The sequence below is a fragment of the Hyperoodon ampullatus genome (genome assembly GCF_949752795.1).
Source record: "Hyperoodon ampullatus genome assembly, chromosome: 2".
In the NCBI taxonomy this organism is placed as follows: domain Eukaryota; kingdom Metazoa; phylum Chordata; class Mammalia; order Artiodactyla; family Ziphiidae; genus Hyperoodon; species Hyperoodon ampullatus.
Window position 1 is genome coordinate 54127183 of NC_136915.1, and position 20566 is coordinate 54147748.

The 20566-nt window shown below is 47.8% G+C and overlaps 1 protein-coding gene across 1 annotated transcript in view; it reads right to left on the reverse strand.

The window, feature by feature from the left end:
* The window catches only part of KANK4 (KN motif and ankyrin repeat domains 4), a gene marked incomplete at both ends in the record, with an annotated part of 31837 nt that extends 11977 nt beyond the window's left edge, over positions 1–19860 (reverse strand). The window contains 6 exons of the mRNA XM_079696886.1: positions 2942–3161; positions 5249–5336; positions 6800–7018; positions 10230–10341; positions 11677–13602; positions 19845–19860. Of these exons, the coding sequence (XP_079553012.1) occupies positions 2942–3161; positions 5249–5336; positions 6800–7018; positions 10230–10341; positions 11677–13602; positions 19845–19860 (2581 nt within the window). The remainder of the gene's footprint in view (positions 1–2941; positions 3162–5248; positions 5337–6799; positions 7019–10229; positions 10342–11676; positions 13603–19844) is intronic.
* Between the last annotated feature and the right edge of the window lie 706 nt (positions 19861–20566).

The window sequence follows — 20566 nt, forward strand, 5'->3', positions numbered from 1 at the left end:
TCGGGTAGTAGAAAAAAAGCCCAGGTTGGGAGGGTGACAGATCATGGTTAGAATTCTGGCTTAGCTACCTACTGGCTCTGTGACCTTGACCACATAACTTGACCTCTCTGAGCCTCAGTTGTCTCACTTGGAAAATGCGTTAAATATCTGCTTCACAATCCCCGCAAGGACTGCATATGGTAGTATTGCACTGTGTCTGGGTTGGGGAAGGCACTCAACAAACAGTAGGTGGTGTTGGTATTCACGTTCTATAAAGAAAGGCCCTAACACTGAACACAGTAAATGCAACCCAGAGGCATGCTCCTTTAATTATGTGCCTTTCTCAACTGAGCTACCACTTTTAGGGTATCCATGAATCCCTGAAGAATGTTAGAATTGTAACTTCGTCTTCCTCTGATGATGCAGAAAGAATTTCAGGCTGTCATTATGTACATTACCTTTCCATGCAGGTAAAGAGCCTCAAGGCTGCCTAATGGAATTTTGGAGAATGAAAGTTTACTGGAATTTAACCTAGCTCCCAGGAATCATCCGTCCACTCGTTTGTCTAACAAATATTTTCACTCGACACCCACCATGAGCCAGGAGCTGGTCTAGGTGCTGGGGACACTGAAAGGAAGGGGACAGACAAGAGCCTCCCTCGGGCTAACTGAGTTCTGTTAGACTCAGACAGAAGTGACAAGCAAAGATCACCTGAAGAAAGAAACTTGGTGTACTGCTAGAGAGAGATGGGGCAGGCACTTTAGATGGATCACCAAGAAGCCTTCTGTGGTGACATCTGAGCTGTGACTTGAATGATGAGAAGAAGCCAGTCATGAGAATAGTTTCAGGGAAAAGGGTCCAGATGGAAAGAAAGTGCAGAAGGCCTAAGGAGGGAATGAGCGTGGTGAGTTTGAGGCCCACACGTGGCTGGAGTGGAGGGAAGGAGGGTGCATGGTGGTGGCAGAGAGAGCAAAGGCAGGCAGGACCAGGCCATCTGGGATTCCTGAAGGCCAAGAGCAAGGGGAAGCCGTGGGAGGGATTTAAGCGGGGGGCGGAGGACAAGACACAAGTTGGGGGGAAGCTGTTGGATCCAAACTTCAGACTTCCTGATGCCTGTTTAAACTCCCCCTCCAGCTTCCTAAGTAAGGGTGTATCGTTCTAGCATGTGCTCTAATTCCTGGTTGCCATGGTATCGCCTTCAAATCCCAGCAACACACTTAGCCATTGCATGATCTAGAGCAAGTATGTTGACTTTTCGGAGTGTCACTTTCATCACCTATAAAACAGGAATAATCGTCCTAATAACAGGATCATTATGACGATGAAATGACATCTCAGGTGCCAGGTGCTTAGCAGAGGGCCTAATCCGTGTAGATCATTTGTGGTTTTATACCTCTTGTGGGTACCTTCCTAGATATCCCTCATACAGCCTTCCTAAGCTCACAGACGACATTCGACTGGGACCCACACACCTTCAGTCAGTCCCATCCCCCGCCTGTCCACACAGACACTCCTAGGCTACTTGATGTTGTCACACGCTCTGCAGAAACTCCACTCTAAGCCCTGTGGGGTCGTCTCAGCAGACGTAGACTATTAACCACCCTTTCCAGCCCCTAAGACGAGCAAGGCCATTTGCAATGATTCTCCACCAGAGGGAAGAGTCTTCCCTTCCTCCAGACTTCCAACAATTAAGAACCTAACGCTCACATCCCTTCTCTCCTCCTCAAATCCCTCTGGACCTTCACCCACCCTCCCTTCCTTTTGCTTCCATCTCAGAGGAATAAATATCCCAGCAGCTTGCCTATGCTGACCTCGTCTGCCTCTGCTGTGGATTCCAGGTTTTTCCATCTCCTCGAAAACCTTGCTCCATCAAGCATCTTCTCTCCTTTGTATCTTTAATCTCTCTCTCTCTCGTTCTTTGTCTCTCTCTGTCTGCCCCTTTCTCTCTCTGTCTCTCTCTCTCTCTCTCTCGGATTCTTCTTCTCAGCCAACAAACATATTCAGGTCTCCTCCATCCCCATTCACTCAAAAATAACTCTCCCCATCCTCTCGTGCTTCCTCCAGCTATTGTGCTACATCACTGCCTTCCCTAGCTCATGAACGTCACTCCTTTCACTTCTGAAATCTGGTTTCCTCCCAACAGGCCCCTGAAACAACTGTTTCCAAAGTCATCAGTGACCCCTTCCCAAATCTGCCAACCAACCCCAGGCGGCATCATCCTTCAGGGACACTACAGTACAGTATTTGACCCAGCGGACAATCTTCTTTCTTCCTGATATTTTCTTCTTCAATGGCCTGGGACTTTTCTCTGTCTGCCAGAACCTCCCCGCTGCAGTGCACATTTCCTGCCCTCTAAACAGGGTATTATCTCACTTTTTTGGGCCCCTGAAATCACATTCTGCACCTCTCTCTGGTGAGCCATCATGCTGTCCATCCTGACTGTCAGGCTGTAAGCTCCTGGGAAGAAGAGGGCTCACGCCTAGCTCACCTTTGCATCTCTGGTGGTAGTCAGTATGGACCTCATACGTAGTTCACAAATATCTGATGAAGGGTGAATGAATCAAATTGAGTCAAACTGATCAAATGGAGCCATGACTTTTGTTACAAAGTACTTATGAAGATGGAAAATGTGACCTTTCCTAGAGGCCGTGTGGTATAGCTCTGGAGCTGGACCAACTGAATATGAAGTGTGACTCTACCACTTACCAGCATCGTGACCTGAGCAAGTTTTATGACTCTCTCAGCCTCAGTTTCCTCAACTGTAACATGAGAACAATAATACCTACATCACAAGAGTGTTGTGAAGAATAAATGACATAATAAAGGAAAAAATGGTCTAGCCCAGCTCCTAGAACACAGGAGGAACTCAGAACAGTGAAGAATCTCCTCGCTGGAAAGAAGTGGGAACAAGAACCGCCTGTCCCAGAGGGACCCAGGCTGCACAGATGCAGCCATTTCTGACCTGTTTCCAGCAGCAGCCTCACGATGGAGAAGCTGGAGTGGGATACGCTGTAGTGAAGAGCTGTGTTGCCGTTGCCATCAGCCAGGTTGACAAGCAGCTTTAGCAAGTGTGGGGAGTGAGGCTGGACCCCGCGGAGGTAGGTGGCCACCACAGCAGGGCTGGATGACTTCCGGCTGGAGACCCGGAACCACTCTTGACTGATGGTATTTAAGCTCTGCTTCTGAAAGATCAACAGATTCCAGCTCCAGGAGGTTACCTACCTGGGTGCTCCAGCTGGGGTGTTAATTTCCACTAGGAAAGGTCAGCTAAGGATGGTTCCACTTCTATCCCTTCAGCTCTCTCCAGATCTCCATGTGATTCACTCCTAGAGGGCTCAGAGCAAGTGGGGTTCCCCATGCAGCAGCACACTTTGAACCCGTGGGATCGGTCCCCCATATGAGGTAGATAGGAGGATTGGGAGAGCAACACAATAGCCAGTAACACAGCACACTACTCCGGGACAGTTTGAGTCTACTGTACGTTTCGATTACATCCCCCATATACACAGGATAACCATGACCCCCTCCTTCATGTGTCTACACCAGCCTATGCGACCCTAGCCCAGACTCCACCAGGGCATGTGCATGTTTTTAACAGGCATAGCTGGAAAGTCACAACATTTTACTAATGGGAAAAAATGCACACTGAAAGCTAAGACAAACAACATGCCCAATTTAGGCTTGAAGTAAAACCCAAACAGATGTGCTTGAATTATTTTTGGCTTTTAAGTTTCGCTAGGACCTTCAGAGAAAATGGTTTAATAACCCACGGCAGGACCGCACTACCTGCAGTATTCAGCTCCTTTATAACCATGAATGCAAATGACACCAACTCTGCACGTGACATGACCTAAGTGTTTAAAATGGAACATGACTAGATTACTTTTCTAAAGGGGAGGAGAAACGATGAGGCTGTGACTATTAGAGATGATTTCATATTCATTCTGGAAAGGGCACTGAATTAGGAGTCACTACACCCTAGGGGCCAGGCATAAGTCCTGGCTCAGCTGTGTGACCTTGGAAGTCCTATAACCTTTTTGAATATTTCCTGTCTTGTCTATAAAATGGTGGTGAAAAAATGGCTGGGTCCCTAACTTCCCATGTTCTACAGAGTGAGGTCCTTGAACAACCTGCTTTGTCTCTAAGGTGGAGAGAGGGTGTCCTGTGCTTTGATCCTAAAGTGGGTGTGATGTCAGGTTTGTATGTCCTCTGATCGATTTTCTAGGCAGAAACAGTGGAACCTTTTGTGGCTGAAACACTTCTTGTATATCAGAATATCTCCTTTACCCATGGAATCTTCAGGAGAATCTGGAGAAAGTTCCTCATATTAAGGAACATAGTGGTAGATTTTAAATGAAGATCTAAGAAATAACTTAGCTCTGTAATTCATTTAAGAATAAGTAGCAGGAGTTTTAATCAACATCCACCTCACATATTGGTTCTTTAACAATCTGGGAACAAGTTAGTTGCCAAATCAGCGAAGATAAAATACTCATGAAAATGGGCTAATCAATCGTTTTTACTCCTAAGGCTCTTCCGCAAAGGAGAACAAAATGGGCTTTAAAAATGCTTACAAGCTGTTACACGTTGGGTCTTATCAGTTGCTCTCACGACTTGGGAAAATGTGTCTGTGCCAGTACCTCTTGATTCAAGCAGAAACTAATCCTTACATGTTTAAATCTCCATGGTCCATGATGGAGTTAAGGAACTAACATGTATTTTCTTGCTTTTGGTCTCTTGACCCATAGATGCACTTCAAGAAAAACAGTAAAGACTACAGAATGAAATGCCAGGGCTTGAGGGTAGTGGAGACATGCGGTCCACCACCTTCCTTTTATTAATGAGGAAATCACGGCCCTGAGTGTTGAACTGACTCACCCAATATCTCACCGCTATCTAGCGGTCCTGGGAGTAGAACCACGGTTCCCATTCCACTCGCTCTTTTCCGCTCTACTCATGGTTCTCTCAAACTGCGAGGCAATTTTGAGCCTAAACCACAAAAGTTCTATGACACATTCAGGTTAGGACGCCTAATAACACTTGGTAAATGCCTCTGAGCCGCAGGCCTGGTTCCTGTACACATGCATGGGTTCTGCTTTCTCAGCACAATCCATCACCTTGGGCAGCAGAGTTTGGGCAAATGAGAGAACAGCCAGCAGACAGGGACCCATGCATACCCACACCGCTGCCTCAGGCATGGGACCCAAGTCACCCAGGTGAAACTTAAACAGTATAGAAATCTTTACATGATGATGAAAAATCAGAGTACCAAGAGCTGGTCAGTGGTCGTCCCAGTTTCTGGCAGATGTTGGCTCAATGCCCGGCATGCATTAAGGAATTCCTCTGAGGGTTTACATCTAAAGAAAAAAAATATGTATGTATGTGTATATATATATATACATATCAGTCTCCATGTTGATAAAAAAAAAGTCCCCTACATTGACTTTCACTCTCATCTTTTACCTCTCAGCGACTCAAACACCCAAACTGGGCAACTTCCCAGGGTCAGGGGCATTCCCCAGAAATACTGGGTGAACACAGCCTCCTGACCAGGAGGCTTGGCTTCTGAACTCTTCTGAAGAGTGAGTTAAACGCATTGCCCTTTGGATTCTGCTGTTTTCAGGGGGCAGGAGCAGACCACCAAAGCATTTTGGGGGCCACGGGCCCAAATGCCATTCCTGACACGCTGGGAAAGGCAGAGTTATCTTTCCGACTTTGGAGCCAACATTTTCTGCCTGAGTGACTTGACTAATCCAAAGGACTCAATGCACAGCAGCACATTTCTTCCGGTTATTCTTCCATGAAGGATACAGTAAGTGCTAATTGATTCAATAAAATGAAAATCGATTAAGCTGGGGCGCTCTCAATGATACGCACTCCTCCTGTGCTAGTATAAGGGCAGACTTAGCTCTGAGAGGCCTAGGTTGGGAGTCAATGGCATTGGTCACCGAGAAGCTCCGCTCTCATAGCGTCCTTACAGCGCTGCTATTTTGGAGCAGCCCTGCGGCACTGCTGGACAATCAGCTGCCATTCACGGCTCATCATTCCTTCAGCAACCAGGCTGGGGATGATGGTAACGATAATGAATGGTACTTATTATTCTCATTTCTCCCATTTATCAAGAGCCTACTATGTGGCAGGCACTCCAGGAGGCATTTTGCACACTTTTTTACATACTTTTTCTCATCCAGTCCTCAGATCAAATCTATCAGGTTGCTACTATCCGCATTTTACAGATGAGGAAACTGAGGCGACCGCAGCTCAAAAACACCGTGGCAGACGTAGGATTTGAATCCAAGTGTGTCCAACCCCAAAGTCAGTACTCTCTTCATCATGCCATGTGACCTCTCATCACTTTCAAAAACAGGGTTATGTCAGTATGGCCAAAGGGAGAGGCAGAAAAACATGTGGGAGAATCACAAAAGACATGCGTTGAAACACCATCTCTGCTAGCTGTGTCACTAACTTCTCGAAGCCTCTGTTTCCACATCTGTAAAGTGGGGCTTATAATAATTTCTACCTTACAGATTGTTAGAAGGATTACATCAAGAGAATACCTGTAGAGTCCTTCACATTTTCAGTGCTAAGGCCATGTTAGCTTCATATGCAGAGCTCTGTCTATGACAGTATATCCCATGAAGGCAGAAGTTAGATCTGTTTAGTTTAACCAATGCACAGTACCTGGCATAGATTGGAAACTCAATAAATATTGGTGAATGGATGGATAAATGAATTAACAAACAACCAGAAGAAAGGGTGAATAAATGCCCTTGCTCTTTCTCAGAGGATCAAGTGCCCCATCTGTCCCCATCTGACTCACCTCTCAGCCTTGGGATGGGGAAGCTCTTCCCCAGGCCCGCTTTCCTGGTCTGTGTCACGGGTGCCCTCAGGAATGCCCTGCCCCGCCTTGTAGCTGAGGTGGGCATCCTTGCCCCGCCTATATTCTGGGCCATCACATTTCTTCTCGGCCTCGCTGTCAGACAAGTCTTCTGGGGAGGTGTCCTCACTGCTGGTCTCCTCACTCGAGGTGGTCTCATAGCTGGGAAAGGAGACAAGGTCACTCGTTCCGTGCTTCCTGCCCGATGCTTGTGTCAACACCAATGAGAACTCGGTGGGCTTCAAATAACACTTCCAGGCTTGCTAACCTCATCCTGCATTCTCTACACTTGCAGTGCTGGGTAAGGGGACTCCCAGGAAACCTACTGTCAGAGGAACATGCTTTTAAGGGCTCTGTACCTTTAACGCTGGAGGCCATTTGGGGAAAAGGGTAATTAACTAAGCTCTTTGCAACAAACACACAAACAGCCCATGGCCTAATTGGTTGATGCATTCAGATGATCCACGTATCCAAGGCTCTCATGAAAGCATTTGATTCTGGAACCCTAATGGCCTGTCCTGAGAGGGACCCAGATCTAGGCAAACATCCTCCATCCTGAGTTCTCTGAATTGCCTAACAAATCTTCACATCTCTGGGTGACTGTGAAGCCTCCCTTTGGCCACCCTGTTCTATCCCAGCTTACAGCTGACAAGGGAGGAAACATCTGTGTTCACTCCTGGCAGGGTTCTATGGGACACGTGAACAGTTGGGATACTTGAACCTAGCGCCTGCCTTTCTCAGTTGCTGTTTCAACCACGGCTTAAAACAGCAAAAGTGAGGGCGTGGGCCATTTGACTGGCCTTCCCTCCCCAGCAATGATCCTTATGTTCAGTTATATGCAACTCTATTGAGGTGGCAGACCAGAGACCAGAGAGGAAAGTTCTGGAAGATGTATTGATCCCTCTGCTGATGGTCAACAGGAGACCTCCGATGGAGGATGCTCCAGTTAAGATGAAGATTTCAGGTTCTTGGCCTACTGGCACTGCCACAGAGACCAGGGGAGACCAGTGGCCACAGCTTCTACTGAACCCCCTCATGCCCTTTATCTGAATGGTGGTCCCTATGTAAAGGCCCTGTGCTCACTGGATTTGCAAACCCAGACTGCTCCCTGGTATGCTCACATTCTGTCTTGTTCAAACCCCAGATATTTCTTCCTCTACTGTGCTTGGCACAACATTTTGCTTTTGTGATTAAGAAAACGGGACGTATTAAGTTTACCAAACAGTTCTTATCTTAGAATTGCTTCATAAAAGCTCCACCTGGAAGTTCATTCATTCATTCAACAGACATTTACTGAATACCTACTATGTGCCAGGCACCGTTCTAAATGTTATAACCAAAGTCCCTATCCTAACTGAGCTTAAACTCTAAGTAGGGAAAGGCAGAAAATAAACACGTAAACAATATATTCAGATAATGATAAGTGCAATGAGTTAACTAATAACAGGCCATGGGATAGTGTGATGGGAGGAGGGGCTACTTTTTTTTTTTTTTTTTTTTTTTGCGGTACGCGGGCCTCTCACTGCTGTGGCCTCTCCCGTTTTGGAGCACAGGCTCCGGACGCGCAGGCTCAGCGGCCATGGCTCACGGGCCCAGTCGCTCTGCGGCATGTGGGATCCTCCCGGACCGGTGCACGAACCCGTGTCCCCTGCATCGGCAGGCAGACTCTCAACCACTGTGCCACCAGGGAAGCCCGAAGGGGCTACTTTAATTAGAGCAGAAGTTTTTAACATTGGCTGCATGTTAGAATCACCTGAGGGTGTTTAAAGTTCCCAATACCTGTACTGCACCCGAGACTAATTAAACCGGAGTCTTCCAGGAGGGGGAGCCAGGCATCAGTATTTTTAAGGCTCCCCCAGGGTTTCCAAGGTGCAGTCAAGGTTGAGAACCACTGCACCAGACTGACAGATACTGAGGGATATCTGGGAGAGAACTTTAAGTGGAGGAAACAGCAAATGCAAAGGCCCCAAGATCAGCCTGACTGAGCATGTTTAAGGGAAGAAAGCCCGGAGCCAGTGACGGGGGATGAGGCAGGCTGTAGTCACGAGATGGACCTCCAGGTTTTGGTACAAAGCTGGCACTTTGGGGGACTTCCCTGGTGGGCCAGTGGTTAAGAATCCATCTTGCAATCCAGGGGATGCCAGTTCGATCCCTCATTGGGGAACTAAGAATCCACGTGCCACGGGGCAACTGAGCCTGTGTGCTGCAACTACACAGCCCAGGCGCTCTGGAGCCTGCATACTGCAAGGAAGAGCCCGTGCCGCAACTAAGAGCCGAAGCAGCCAATAAATAAATAGATAAATATTAAAAAAACAAAAAACAAAAGCTGGCACTTTTGCAAGTATTTAAGCAGGGGAGAGATGGGACCTGCTTTAGACTTTGAGGTGAGTCTGATTCTGCTTTCTGTACACAAACTGGGGAAAGCTCAGAAAAAAATGGTTTCTCCTCTGGCCATTGTCTGGCGTCAGCAGGCATGAGAACAGCAACCCTCCTATGACATCTCATTTCAATCTTTCTGACATTCCCCTCACAGAACCTGCCACAGTAGTGACGTCACACTTGTCTGAATTGGGTGTCTTCCTTCTGGTCTCACCCAAATTAGCAGGGGTTCTGACCTGTTCCAGGCAGCCTCCTGGGCCCACCCCTGGCTGGGCCTGGTGCCCCTGCTTTGGGCTTTCCCACCATCCTCCACTTCTTTCTCTACTAGTGTTCAACTCATCCTGTCAGCGTTCTCCCTTTACTTCCGTCTTATCTCAGCCCATGTCCAAACTGTGAGTTAAAGGCTGGGACAATGATTTATTTGACTTTTTTATCCCTACCACCAAACACATCATCGGTACTTAATAAATGTTTGTTGAATGACTGATTTAGCAAATATTCTAAATCCAGTGATTTACTCTCTACACTATATAAGGTCTGGTTCACGTTCTGAGTCAATAGACATTGATCATTTTTCTTCATCCTAAAAAAGTTGGTCTGGTTTGCCGTAAGTTAGTTAAAGGAAGGAAAAAATTAAAAGGATGAAATTTGAAGTTCTACAAATTAAGAATTTGTCCTAGGTTCAGTTACGGTTCAGATTAAACGTCTTCCTTAAAGGGCTCATGTGTCCCCAAACTAGCAGAAGGCACCAGAATCCTGGCCCCGGGGAACACCAAAGCCAAGACATATTAAAAGCACAGGATCCAACAGACTACCACAGCTGGCAAGAAGCCAAACACATGCAAACCCGAGAGGGAGTTTTAAAGGGCCGTTGAGATTAATTCCCTTGAAGAAGAATGAAAACCAGATGCTTCCCCCAGGAAAAGAGAGTGCTCAGGACAACAGCAGGAGAGGTAGTGTGGAGGGCAGTCTGGGCTTCACGAGCGATGCTTACCCACCGTTAACCCCAACAAACTGAAGGTTCTTTTTGGTCCCATTACCTCCTGCACGGAAGCCATAGTCTTTCTTTTTCATTATGGATTTAAGGCTGGTCGACGGGGAGATCTCTAGGCAGACACAACATCACAGGTTAGCATGATCTTGGGGACGCCCCAGAATGCAGCAGAACTGGGACTCTTGCTTTGAGGGCACACAGGCTGAAGGTGTGTGAAGAGGCAGAAAGGGAACTAGATAATTTAAATCAAATATACTGAGGGTCTTTGAGGTGCCCCAGCCTTCTGGTCAATGCCAGCCAAATTGTTCCAGTTCACAAACCCTCTACGTTTGGATTGCAGAGTAGAGTTATTGGAGCATTCTTGAACCATGTGGTGTGAGTGCCACTGTTGACCCTATATCTTAGTCTGGGGAAATCTGAGGCTCAGATTTGCTCAGTGAATGGCAGAGCAGGAGTAGAACTTAGGCCTCCTGACCCCTGGTCCAGCACCCACTTCTGCTCGAGGGCACCCCAGCGGTCCTTCTTGACTCACAAGCTAGATGACACTTGTGATGTGGGGTAGCCACGGAAATCACATGAGCAAGAGCACAAGTCTTCTTTTGCTGGGCTCAAAGTTACAGGAGGCAATTCACAATGAGTAAGATGAGAACTAGCACCGAAATAATGAGAAAACAGCCAATTTGTGATCTGCGGCAGGAAGCAGACTCACACGCTGCTGCCCGTTGAGCAAAGCAAAATATGGTTCCACTTAACTCCAGAGTGCGTGATCTGTTATGGGAGGAAGAGCCGCTCTGCCAAAGGGTCGACTTCCACATGTGAGTATCGCCCAATTTCTCTCTCTCTCTCTCTCTCTCTCTCTCTCTCTCTCACACACACACACACACAGAGACACAGAGGGGGAGAGAGAGAGAGAGAGAGAAAATAATTCAGTAAAATACTTCAGCTCTCAATATAATGATCCTCCAAAACAAGGCTACAAAAAACCTCTAATGTGCAAGAACTGGGCAGGACCACAGGAATGCAAGAGCCCAAGAAACAATTAAGGAAGGCAGAGGTTTAAAGCACTCACAGCCAGGGCCTTTCTTCACCCTAGACGTTGCCTCCGCACAATGCAAATGAGAAAGAGGCACCTCTCTGGACAGACACACAGTGCTGCAGGCTTGGCAAGTGTGGGCTGGGTTTCAACTCCCATTTACCCTCTGGCACCTTTGTGCCCTGTGCTATGTGAACGGCTGTATGTGGTGGCCCTGCAGTCAGTCCCAACGTTAGAGCAAGGACAAGAGCAGAGGTTCCAAGCCTCCACTGTCACAGAGATCAGTTTTTATTCCACTGGGTTCCTGGATGTGCTTAAACCTTTAAAAAAAAAACATATGCATGCAATTAAAACCCTTTTCCCCTTTGACTCGTCAAGGAGCAATGGTTCCCCATCTCAGGCACCCGTATTTACCCGTCGGCGGGGAGGAAGAGGGGCCCGGGGGCTCCTTCTGGGGTGGAGTGTGGGCCGAGTAGGCGGACAGCAGCAGGTTGAGGGAGCTCTGTAGCTGGCTCTGGATGCTGCTGAGCTTGGAGGCGGGCTGCTTGATGGCACGGGCCAGCTCCGGGTACCCATGCTCCAGGCAGCTCCACTGCTCCTGCAGGAGTTCCTGGATCTTCTTAACGTACTGCCCAATAGTGGCATCGGTGGTGGGTGAGCTCGGTGGCCTTCCTGGGCGCTCCTTCCCCGGGAGCTCTGAACCGGCCTCCTTCCTCCCTGCTGGGGGAGCCTTTCTCTCGCTGCTCCTTGGAGAGCCTCTTGCTCCCCTGACTGGACCCTCGGCTCCTACCGGACGGCCTCCCTCCTGGTCAGAGCATCCTTCTTCGATCCTGAGCTCAGTGGAGAGGCAGCTATGTAAAGAGGGGGTGAGGACCATCTCGGATCCCTGTGGCAGTGACAGCTGGGATGGTGACACAAATTCTGCTGGGCTCCGATCCTCCCATTTGTGACTTTCCTGCCTCCACAGGACGCCATTCCCCTTTCCCCAGGCCCCCCAGCTTTCAGATCTTGTGTTGCCCATAAGGTTGACCCCAATGTTCTTGTCACACGACTCCCTGGTCAAGAGTCCTTGCAGAGGGTCAGTGTTGACCATGGCATCAGTCTGGCCCTGAGCATCTTTGGTGTTCTCGTGGCTAAGCTTTTCTGTCAGTTGAGCTACAGTGCACTCTAGCTCTCGAATCCTCTGCCCCCTAGCCTTGATTTCCTCCTCCTGCCGCTGGAGGGCAGCTCTGACTTGGGCTAGTTCCTCAGTTCTTCCAGACAACTCGCCCTCAAGGCCCGAGAGCTGCTGCTTCAGGCTGGAGATGCTGCCAGGATCCACGGAGGTAAGGCCCAGGCTTTCCTCCGTGACCCGGATGCCGATGCTTCTCACGTCTACTTCTACAGGTGGCGGCGGTGGGATCTCGCTGATGTTGAGCTCGATTTCTTCCAGGGGGAGCTCATTCTCAGGGACGGGTGATGGCAGAGGTGGGGGGCTTGGTGTTGGGGAGCCAGGGGTCGTGACCGCCACCTCGGCTTGTCTGCTTTCCTGCTGGTCTTCTGCATCCTCTAGAACTACAAGTGCTGAGAAAGGAGGACTTGAGACAGGGAGGTGACCTGCAGCTTCTTCTTCACCCTCTGGAGGCTCAGGCCCCTTCAGGATCAGCTCCGGTATTCCTGGCACCAGGTCTCCGGACTCTCTGGCTTCTGGTTGGGCTGCTGCTCCCTGGGTGGAGTTGGAAAAACCTGCAAATCCTTCCGCAGGACCAAAGGCACCATCACAGACACCGCCTTCGCCCTGAAGTGGGGGGAGGGCGGGCGGGGTCGGGGGCCCTGAGTTTAGGCTTGGGTCCTCCGAGGCCCTGTTTTGCAGCAGCGTGGCTGGCATGCTGGATGCTCTCAAGAGCTGGGGCCGTCCACTCCCGGAGGCGACCTCAGCCTCCCGGGGAGCAGCAGCCTCCAGCTGTCTGGCCGTCTCCGTCAGCAGCGCCTTCCGGTGGTAGCTCGCCTCTCTCCCGCCGGCGGCTTGGGGGTGATCACCAAGCGGCAGTGGCTGGGCTCGCGCCTCTGTCCCGAGCGACACCTTACTTGGCACCACTGGGGGCCAGTTCGGGTGGGAAAGAGCAGCATGGGGGCGAGCCCCGCTGTCGGGAAGGCTGAAGTTTCGGGGCAAAGTGCTAAACTTGGCCTGCTTGGCCCTTCTGTGGATAGGAATCCTTTTGATGGTGTTTCCCTTCTCGATGTCATCCACATACTTGAGGAAGTCCAGGTCTAAGTGGAAGCCATATGGGGTCTCCACGGAGTAGGGGTGGCTCTTTGGAGGGTCTTTCTCTTCATCCCCCTGAGAGGACTGGTCTTTGGCTGGGAGACATAAGACATGTGAAAAAGAAGCACAACGTTAATGAGAAAGACAGGCAGTGAGACCTAATATCTCTCGCATAAGTGTTCTCCTAAATGTTCCAGCCTTTGAATTATGCTGTGATGCTCACCGTCTTTTGGCTGGGCTGAGAAATCCTGTTATTAAATCAATGTGGACTTAGCCAGTGTCTCCAAGGAAATAGGTAGAGGGAATAGTTTCCAATTTGCAGTATGGCATTTCAGTTACCACTGTGGCCAGGAATTTGCCAAATCAGGGTACTAATTTGTAATTATGAATATGGACGTTTTCAAAGAATGAGATACACGATTGTCTCAATATTAAAAAAGGACCTTGCATTATTCAAATAGGTCCTAGTAAATCTTGCTAAAGCCAGAGATATCAAGGAGCTGTGCCTCCTGCATTACTTAAGCTTCCTCTGATGGCTGAGCCTCTAGGTACGTGAAGCTCAGAATGGGCACCCATAATCATGCACAGCCTATGCCCTTTTCCACTGGAAAACTGCGTAGTGCTTAACAAACAAGTTTCACTTTCAAAAACTCATGCCAGGTAAGGAAATACCACCTTTTTCACAAACTGGAAAAAAAGGTGGTGGAGGAAAATGGGACAATCAATGTCAAAAGGGACATTGGCAAACATTCCTCCAAGAGGTGTGGGGCTCATGATTTTTCAGAGCAGCCCAAAGTATCAGGAGAATATCACGATGAGAAAGTTCTCCATCACACCAAGGCACCACTGATCTTGACTCCAGCAGAGGATGCTGAGAACAAGTCAGTCCTTTGATTATTTGAATCCATAGGGATTTGTCTCCAATTCGCATCTTCCTCGGGTTAAGTAATCTTTGTTGTTTTCATGTTCCTAATGTGACACCCTTTATTATCTCTGTGACATTCTGCTAAACATGCTCTGAAAATGCTGAGTTCAGGAGAGGACATTAGTGGAGAGCACAGAGGCCAAGAATACAGATCCTGGAGCCTGGTCTATATTTCAGCTCTGTGACCTTGAGGAAATTACTTAGCCTCCCTGTGTCTCATCATCCATAAGAGAGCAATAAACCAGGTAAGATGAGATTGTGAGGACTGATTATACATATGAAGTGCTTAGAACAATGCCTAGCACATGATGAACATTCAATACACACTCAATATTATAGTTATTATCTTTGTGGAAGTCCAAATTACAGAGAACTGAAGCCCCCTAATGGAAACTGACTCGCTGGGTACATAGGAGGGGATCCTCAAATTCTTTGTGTCTGACTGATTGCTTGACTCCAAGAGTAATAGGCCCTGGGGGAAAAATGACAAAATAGCAGTAATTGAATTCACTTACCTCAACCACTATTTATTGAGCACCTCTGTTGGTTGCTAAGATAGATCTTAAGGACACAGAGATGAATCAGGTATAGCTCTACTCTCAAAAAAAAAAGTATGGTCAAGTAGGAGAAACACCAACAAGTACGATACAGTATGACAAGGATGGTAACAGATACATGCTCAAGGACCAGTGTTCCTTCTTGACTTATTTTCCTAGTTTCTCAGAAAAACTTTCTTGGACTTAGAGGCTAATTCTGCCTTGGTTGAAGAGGGATGACTTCATAAGAGCGACATATAACTGGGTGTTAAATGAATAAATAGCAGTTTGCCAGGAGAACACAAGAGGGTGAAAGACATTGTAGCTGTTTATCTCCAAGATGGCCATTATCAATTCCTACCTTCTCTAGACAGGCAAGGGAATCTTATATTGAGAGGTGGGGTCCATTTCTCTATGCTTTTGAGTCTCAGCTGGCCTGTGACTGCTTTGACCAAAAGAAAATGGCAGAAATGACATTGAGAGAATGCCAAGATTAGGTCATAAGAAGCCTCTAAGTTCTACCTGCGTCTCTTAGAATGCACACTCGGGGAAGCCAGATGTCATGTAAGGAGTCCAACTTCCCCGAGACTGCCATACTGTGAGGAAGCCCAAGTAGCTCCAGAGAGGGTTCATGTAAAGAGATGGTGAGAGATGCCTCACCAGCCTGAGCTGTTCCAGACATCCTAGCCCAGGTGCCAGGCATAAGTAAAAGAACTTCAGATGACTCCAGCCTCAGCCATCATCTGATTTCAAGGACAGGAGGGACTCCAAATGAGAACCACTCAGCTGAACTTGTGTTAATAATGCATGATTGTTTTAAGCCACTAAGCTTTGGGGTGGTTTGTTATGCAGCAATAGATAGCCAGGACAGATCAGATATATGTCAGAGAATGGGCAAATGCATTAAGGTGTGAAAATCCATAGTAATTCAGGGTTCTGTAAACACAGTTGATATGTGTGGAAGAGAAGGATGAGGAGTAGAAAAAGACAAAATTGGAAAGGTCAGCAAGAGCCAGATCAGGGAGCCACTTGTATGCATGCCAACAAGCTTTGACTTTACTCTCTAGGCAGTGGGAGTCATCAAAGGGTTTTACACAAGGGAGTGACTTGGTCAAATGTGATTTCACAGTGAGCATTCTTACAGAGGATTAGAAGAAGAACAAACCAGAGGCCTGAAGACCAGTTGGGAGATTGCTGACATGGTCAAGGTGAAAGAAGCGAAGGGAATGGAAGGAAGGGGGAGGTTCAAGAAGAGGTGCAAATGATGGCATTACCTGGGGCACATATAGGGCTGCTTTCTCCCTAAGAGTGATGACGTATTTGGACTGAGCTCTTCCCACTTGCCTGTCTGATCTGTCCTTCTGGCCAGTGCTACATGCTTGGGGCACAGGAACTGTGCTTAGGGAAGTACAGTTATCTCCAAAGAACTAAAGAAGCCAAGTAGACACATAAAGGCTGAACCCTTGAACACTGACACAATCGACCCTACCAGCCTCAGTGCTAAGTAAAGTTGCAGGGCCTGTGGGTGAGTAAGTCTCAGCCTCAGCAGGGAACACAGCAAGGCATTGGTGCTGATCCACAGGGTTGGTCCAAGTTGGGTTCCAGAGCTTCGGTGCAGATACCTGGACTCCAGGCAGATAAGGAGTAAACACTCCTCCAGCATCCAAAAAACTCCAATAAGTTCCCATGCACCCGCATGATTTTTTACAAACCTGCTTTCTCCCAAAGAGGCACACTTGTAGTCTCAATGACAGCAATTGTTCTTTGTTAGTTTCCCAGCTGCACTTGGCTATACTCTTAGGCCTACTGGCCAGTTCAGCAGCCTCCTGGATTATAGGAACAAGCCAAATCAGAGAGGAGATATTTGTCTAAAGTTAAATAGGGAGGAGATTTATGACCCAGAAGGCAAAGAACACTCCAAAGGAGAGACTGCATTATTTATCTGCTTACTGCCTCAATTCGGTAGAAATGAACTGATTTGCCCATCAGCCTCTGAGAGCAGGTCCAGAGCACAAATACAATAATAGCATCAAATGAGGAACAGCAGGTTCCAAGGGAAAATACTGCACAAGGGAGATTGAGGTGAATCAAAGAAGTCAGGGAGACTGAGCAGTTATCCAGGATGACGGGTTTAATAGGTGCTTTCCTAAGCTACACTATGGGGTCTCTCTCCTCGCTCTCTCTCTCTCTCTCTCTCTCACACACACACACACACACACACTGTGCTGCTGTGCCTGCCACCCACCATTCTGCATTCCTTCTCTTTCTCCCAGTGCAAGAGGAATGCTGGACCTTGAATGAGGGAGCTTGATCTGATATGCTGGGAGATCTATGCTCACATTAAGTTCTGCTCTTTTTAATTCTACCTGGTGATAGGTATGCAGGAGCTCAGAATTCCAGGCATTGGGCCAGGGTGAGAATTAATTAGGAGGACTGTCTCTGCTCAAAATGAACTTCAGATCTGACAAACCAACACATAACTGGCTGGAGTTGAATCCTGCCTCTGTTACCTCCTGCCTCTGTGATTCTGGGCAAATTATTTAAATTCCCTATGCCTCAGTCTCTGCATTTGTAACGTGGGGATAAGAATACCTAACTCACAGAGTTGTGATTATTAGCACCGATGCAGTAGAGAACATGGCATAGGTACTCAACAAAGGGGCCAAAAGACGAGGACAGGCTAGCTCTGAACGGGGCAGGGGGAGATTCACGGAGAATGTGCTCTTTCTTGAATATTTAACTCTGTGTTAGGACTACAGCATCAAGAGGAAGTGAGAGTCCATGAAAATAATTCTGGAGAAACTGGGAAAAACGAGTCAGGGGAGAAGAAAAAAGTAAGATATATGAGGCTCAGAGCTACCTAGAATTCCCTACAGAGTCTCAGTCTGAAAGCACCCCAGATCACTAGACCCAAGTTGGAAAGGACCTGCAAACACAGTCATGAGCCTAAGACTTACAGGTAGGCATGAGAAAAGGGATTAGAAGGAGACAAGGGAAGGAGGAAGGGGCCACAGTCATTACCCTGAGGGAAAAAGTGAAGTGGGGTGCAAGTAAGGGAACCCATCAGAGGCATTTAAAATGAGGAAAAAAGTCCAAAAGCCTATACTCAGTTTCTGAAGGAAATGGGAAAAACAGAAACTAGAGAGAAAGTGGCCAAAAATACAACCAGAAAGAAGGGGAATTAAATGAATCTCTTCAAAAGGCCAAGACAGTGGAAGCTGTCTTTTCCCTCCTCTGCCTTTATTTTGTGAGATGTGTGTGCTTGAAGGGAGGGGTGCCTTTCTTAGCTAGTTGTGGGTGATCACGTGGAAAGCAGCCGTGCCAAGGATGCTGAGCGGGGACAAATGAGGCAGGCAGGAATGACAGGCCCCCGGGGCATTAAGGGAATTAGCTGGTGTTCTGTGGGACCACTTTCAGGGATGCGCTGAAAAGGCAGCTCCCTGGGGAGAGAGGCAGACTTTTGAAATATATGGTAACTGCATTTGGAAAGAAGGATAAGGCGGGGCTGGAGCTGCTGTCCAATCCTTGAGTCCTGTACCAGTGAAGGGCCATATAGGCTCTCCTGTTTCCTGACATTGGGTAATCTGGAAAAAGCATTTCATTAGAAGTCAGGGGATCGGGGTCTAGTCTGTGATGTTTGGCAAGTTTCCTGGGAAGGAAAAGGGGAATATTCATTGGGCTAGATAGTTATTACTCAGCAACCTTACATGCATTATCTCATTGAATCCTTTACCAACCCTGCGAAGTAGGTATTCATACCTGCTTATAGACAAGGTGTGGCAGACTGTTTGCAAAAATAGCCACCATTATAACCCACCCTTGTGTACTTCCCTCCCACACTGACCCTAGGCTTGGCCTTGTGACTTGGTCAACAGCAAATGTGACAGATGCAGAGATTTGAAAGTTGCTTGCACATTGGAGTTTGTCTGTTCTTGCTGTGCTTGGAACCCTTCTGTCGTCACGTGAACAAACCCCAACTAGCCTGCTGGGCAACAAAAGACGCACGGCCAAATCATCACCAATGCCCTAGGTGACATGGAGTCCACCACCAGACATGTGAGTGTAACCATTCTAAACCATCAGGACAAGTCACCCAGAAGACCACAGACATGTGAACAAGTCCAGCAGAGATCAGTCAAGCTGGCCCAGCCCAGAATAATGGCTTAGCCAACCCACAGAATCTTTTAAGAAATAATAAATATCTTTAAGTCAATACTTTTTTTTTTTTTTTTTTTTTGCGGTACGCGGGCCTCTCACTGTTGTGGCCTCTCCCGTTGCGGAGCACAGGCTCTGGACGCACAGGCCCAGCCTCCATGGCTCACGGGCCCAGCCGCTCCGCGGCATGTGGGATCTTCCCGGACCGGGGCACGAACCTGTGTCCCCTGCATCGGCAGGCGGACTCTCAACCACTGCGCCACCAGGGAAGCCCTAAGTCAATACATTTTTGAGTGGTTTGTTACACAGCAAAGCTAACTGATATAGGAGGGAAGTGAAGCTCAAAGAAGTGAAATGCCTTGGAAAATCACACAGGTATGAATGCAGGCTCTTTTACCAAATTGTGCCTCATTTTTAGACCTCAAGTTCCTCATCTCTAAAATGAGGTGAATGAGTGAGATCATCCTGCTCCCTTCTTGGTGCTTGGAAGGGATAAGAAACACTACAAAAAGTACACAACTCCAATATAAACATAAGCCTTCATTTTCATTCCCTACTACCTTCTCTTGTTCATGTCTGAAACACACAGTTTGGGTTTCCCAGCACCGCCTAGACGGTCTCCCGTAGGCCTCACCTGAGCTGTTTCCAGGATTTATGGTAATAACCGCTTTCCAACCCAAGTGCTCACTGTAGAACAGGGAATACAAGGGATCCTGCCTACCGTCTGTCTTCTCCATCTTAGAGAATGCTGACCGCCAGTCTCTTGGGCACTCTTCTTCCGATAAGCCTGTACAATTTGTTGGAGTGGTCTGAAAGAAAGAGGATGGAAAAGTGAAGAGTCTCATTACAATTAGAATAAGTATGGAGGGAACATAGCACCAAGAAAAATAAAAAGTAACACCCCTCCTTGCCTTTCTCCCAGGGTGCCCATGTGCTCGTAGCTCTCCAAGGAGGGAAATTAAAAGCCTATATGCACTCCTAGAGTATAATCTTGGGTGTGTCTTCATGGAATGTTAGCAGTGGTCGACACCAAAGGAAGCCTCTGGTCCAACTAGACAGATGAGAAAACTAAGGCTTAAAAGTTAATTGTTCTGTGCAAGGCCTCTCAGCACATTCGTGAAGGAACTGTACCCAGGTCTCCGACAAGCAGCATGGTGCTCTTTCCAAAATATCAAGAGCTGAAATCTACTCACTTCCTGTCATTGTAAAAGAATTATAATCCATTTTTTTGGAAGAGCTGGAATCAGAGTACCTATAAGTGATCTGTGACATCCCAATCAGATTCAAAAAAAAAGATGAGCTAATTGGAAGGACTGACTAGGAGCTAATAGTTTGGGGTGATTTCTAACCAGGGGCAGAACAAGGGGGAGGTCAAGCCTGGTAGCCGGAAGACATCAGTAACTATGCAAGCAGCGTACTCTCCTGACTCTGAATTAGGGTACC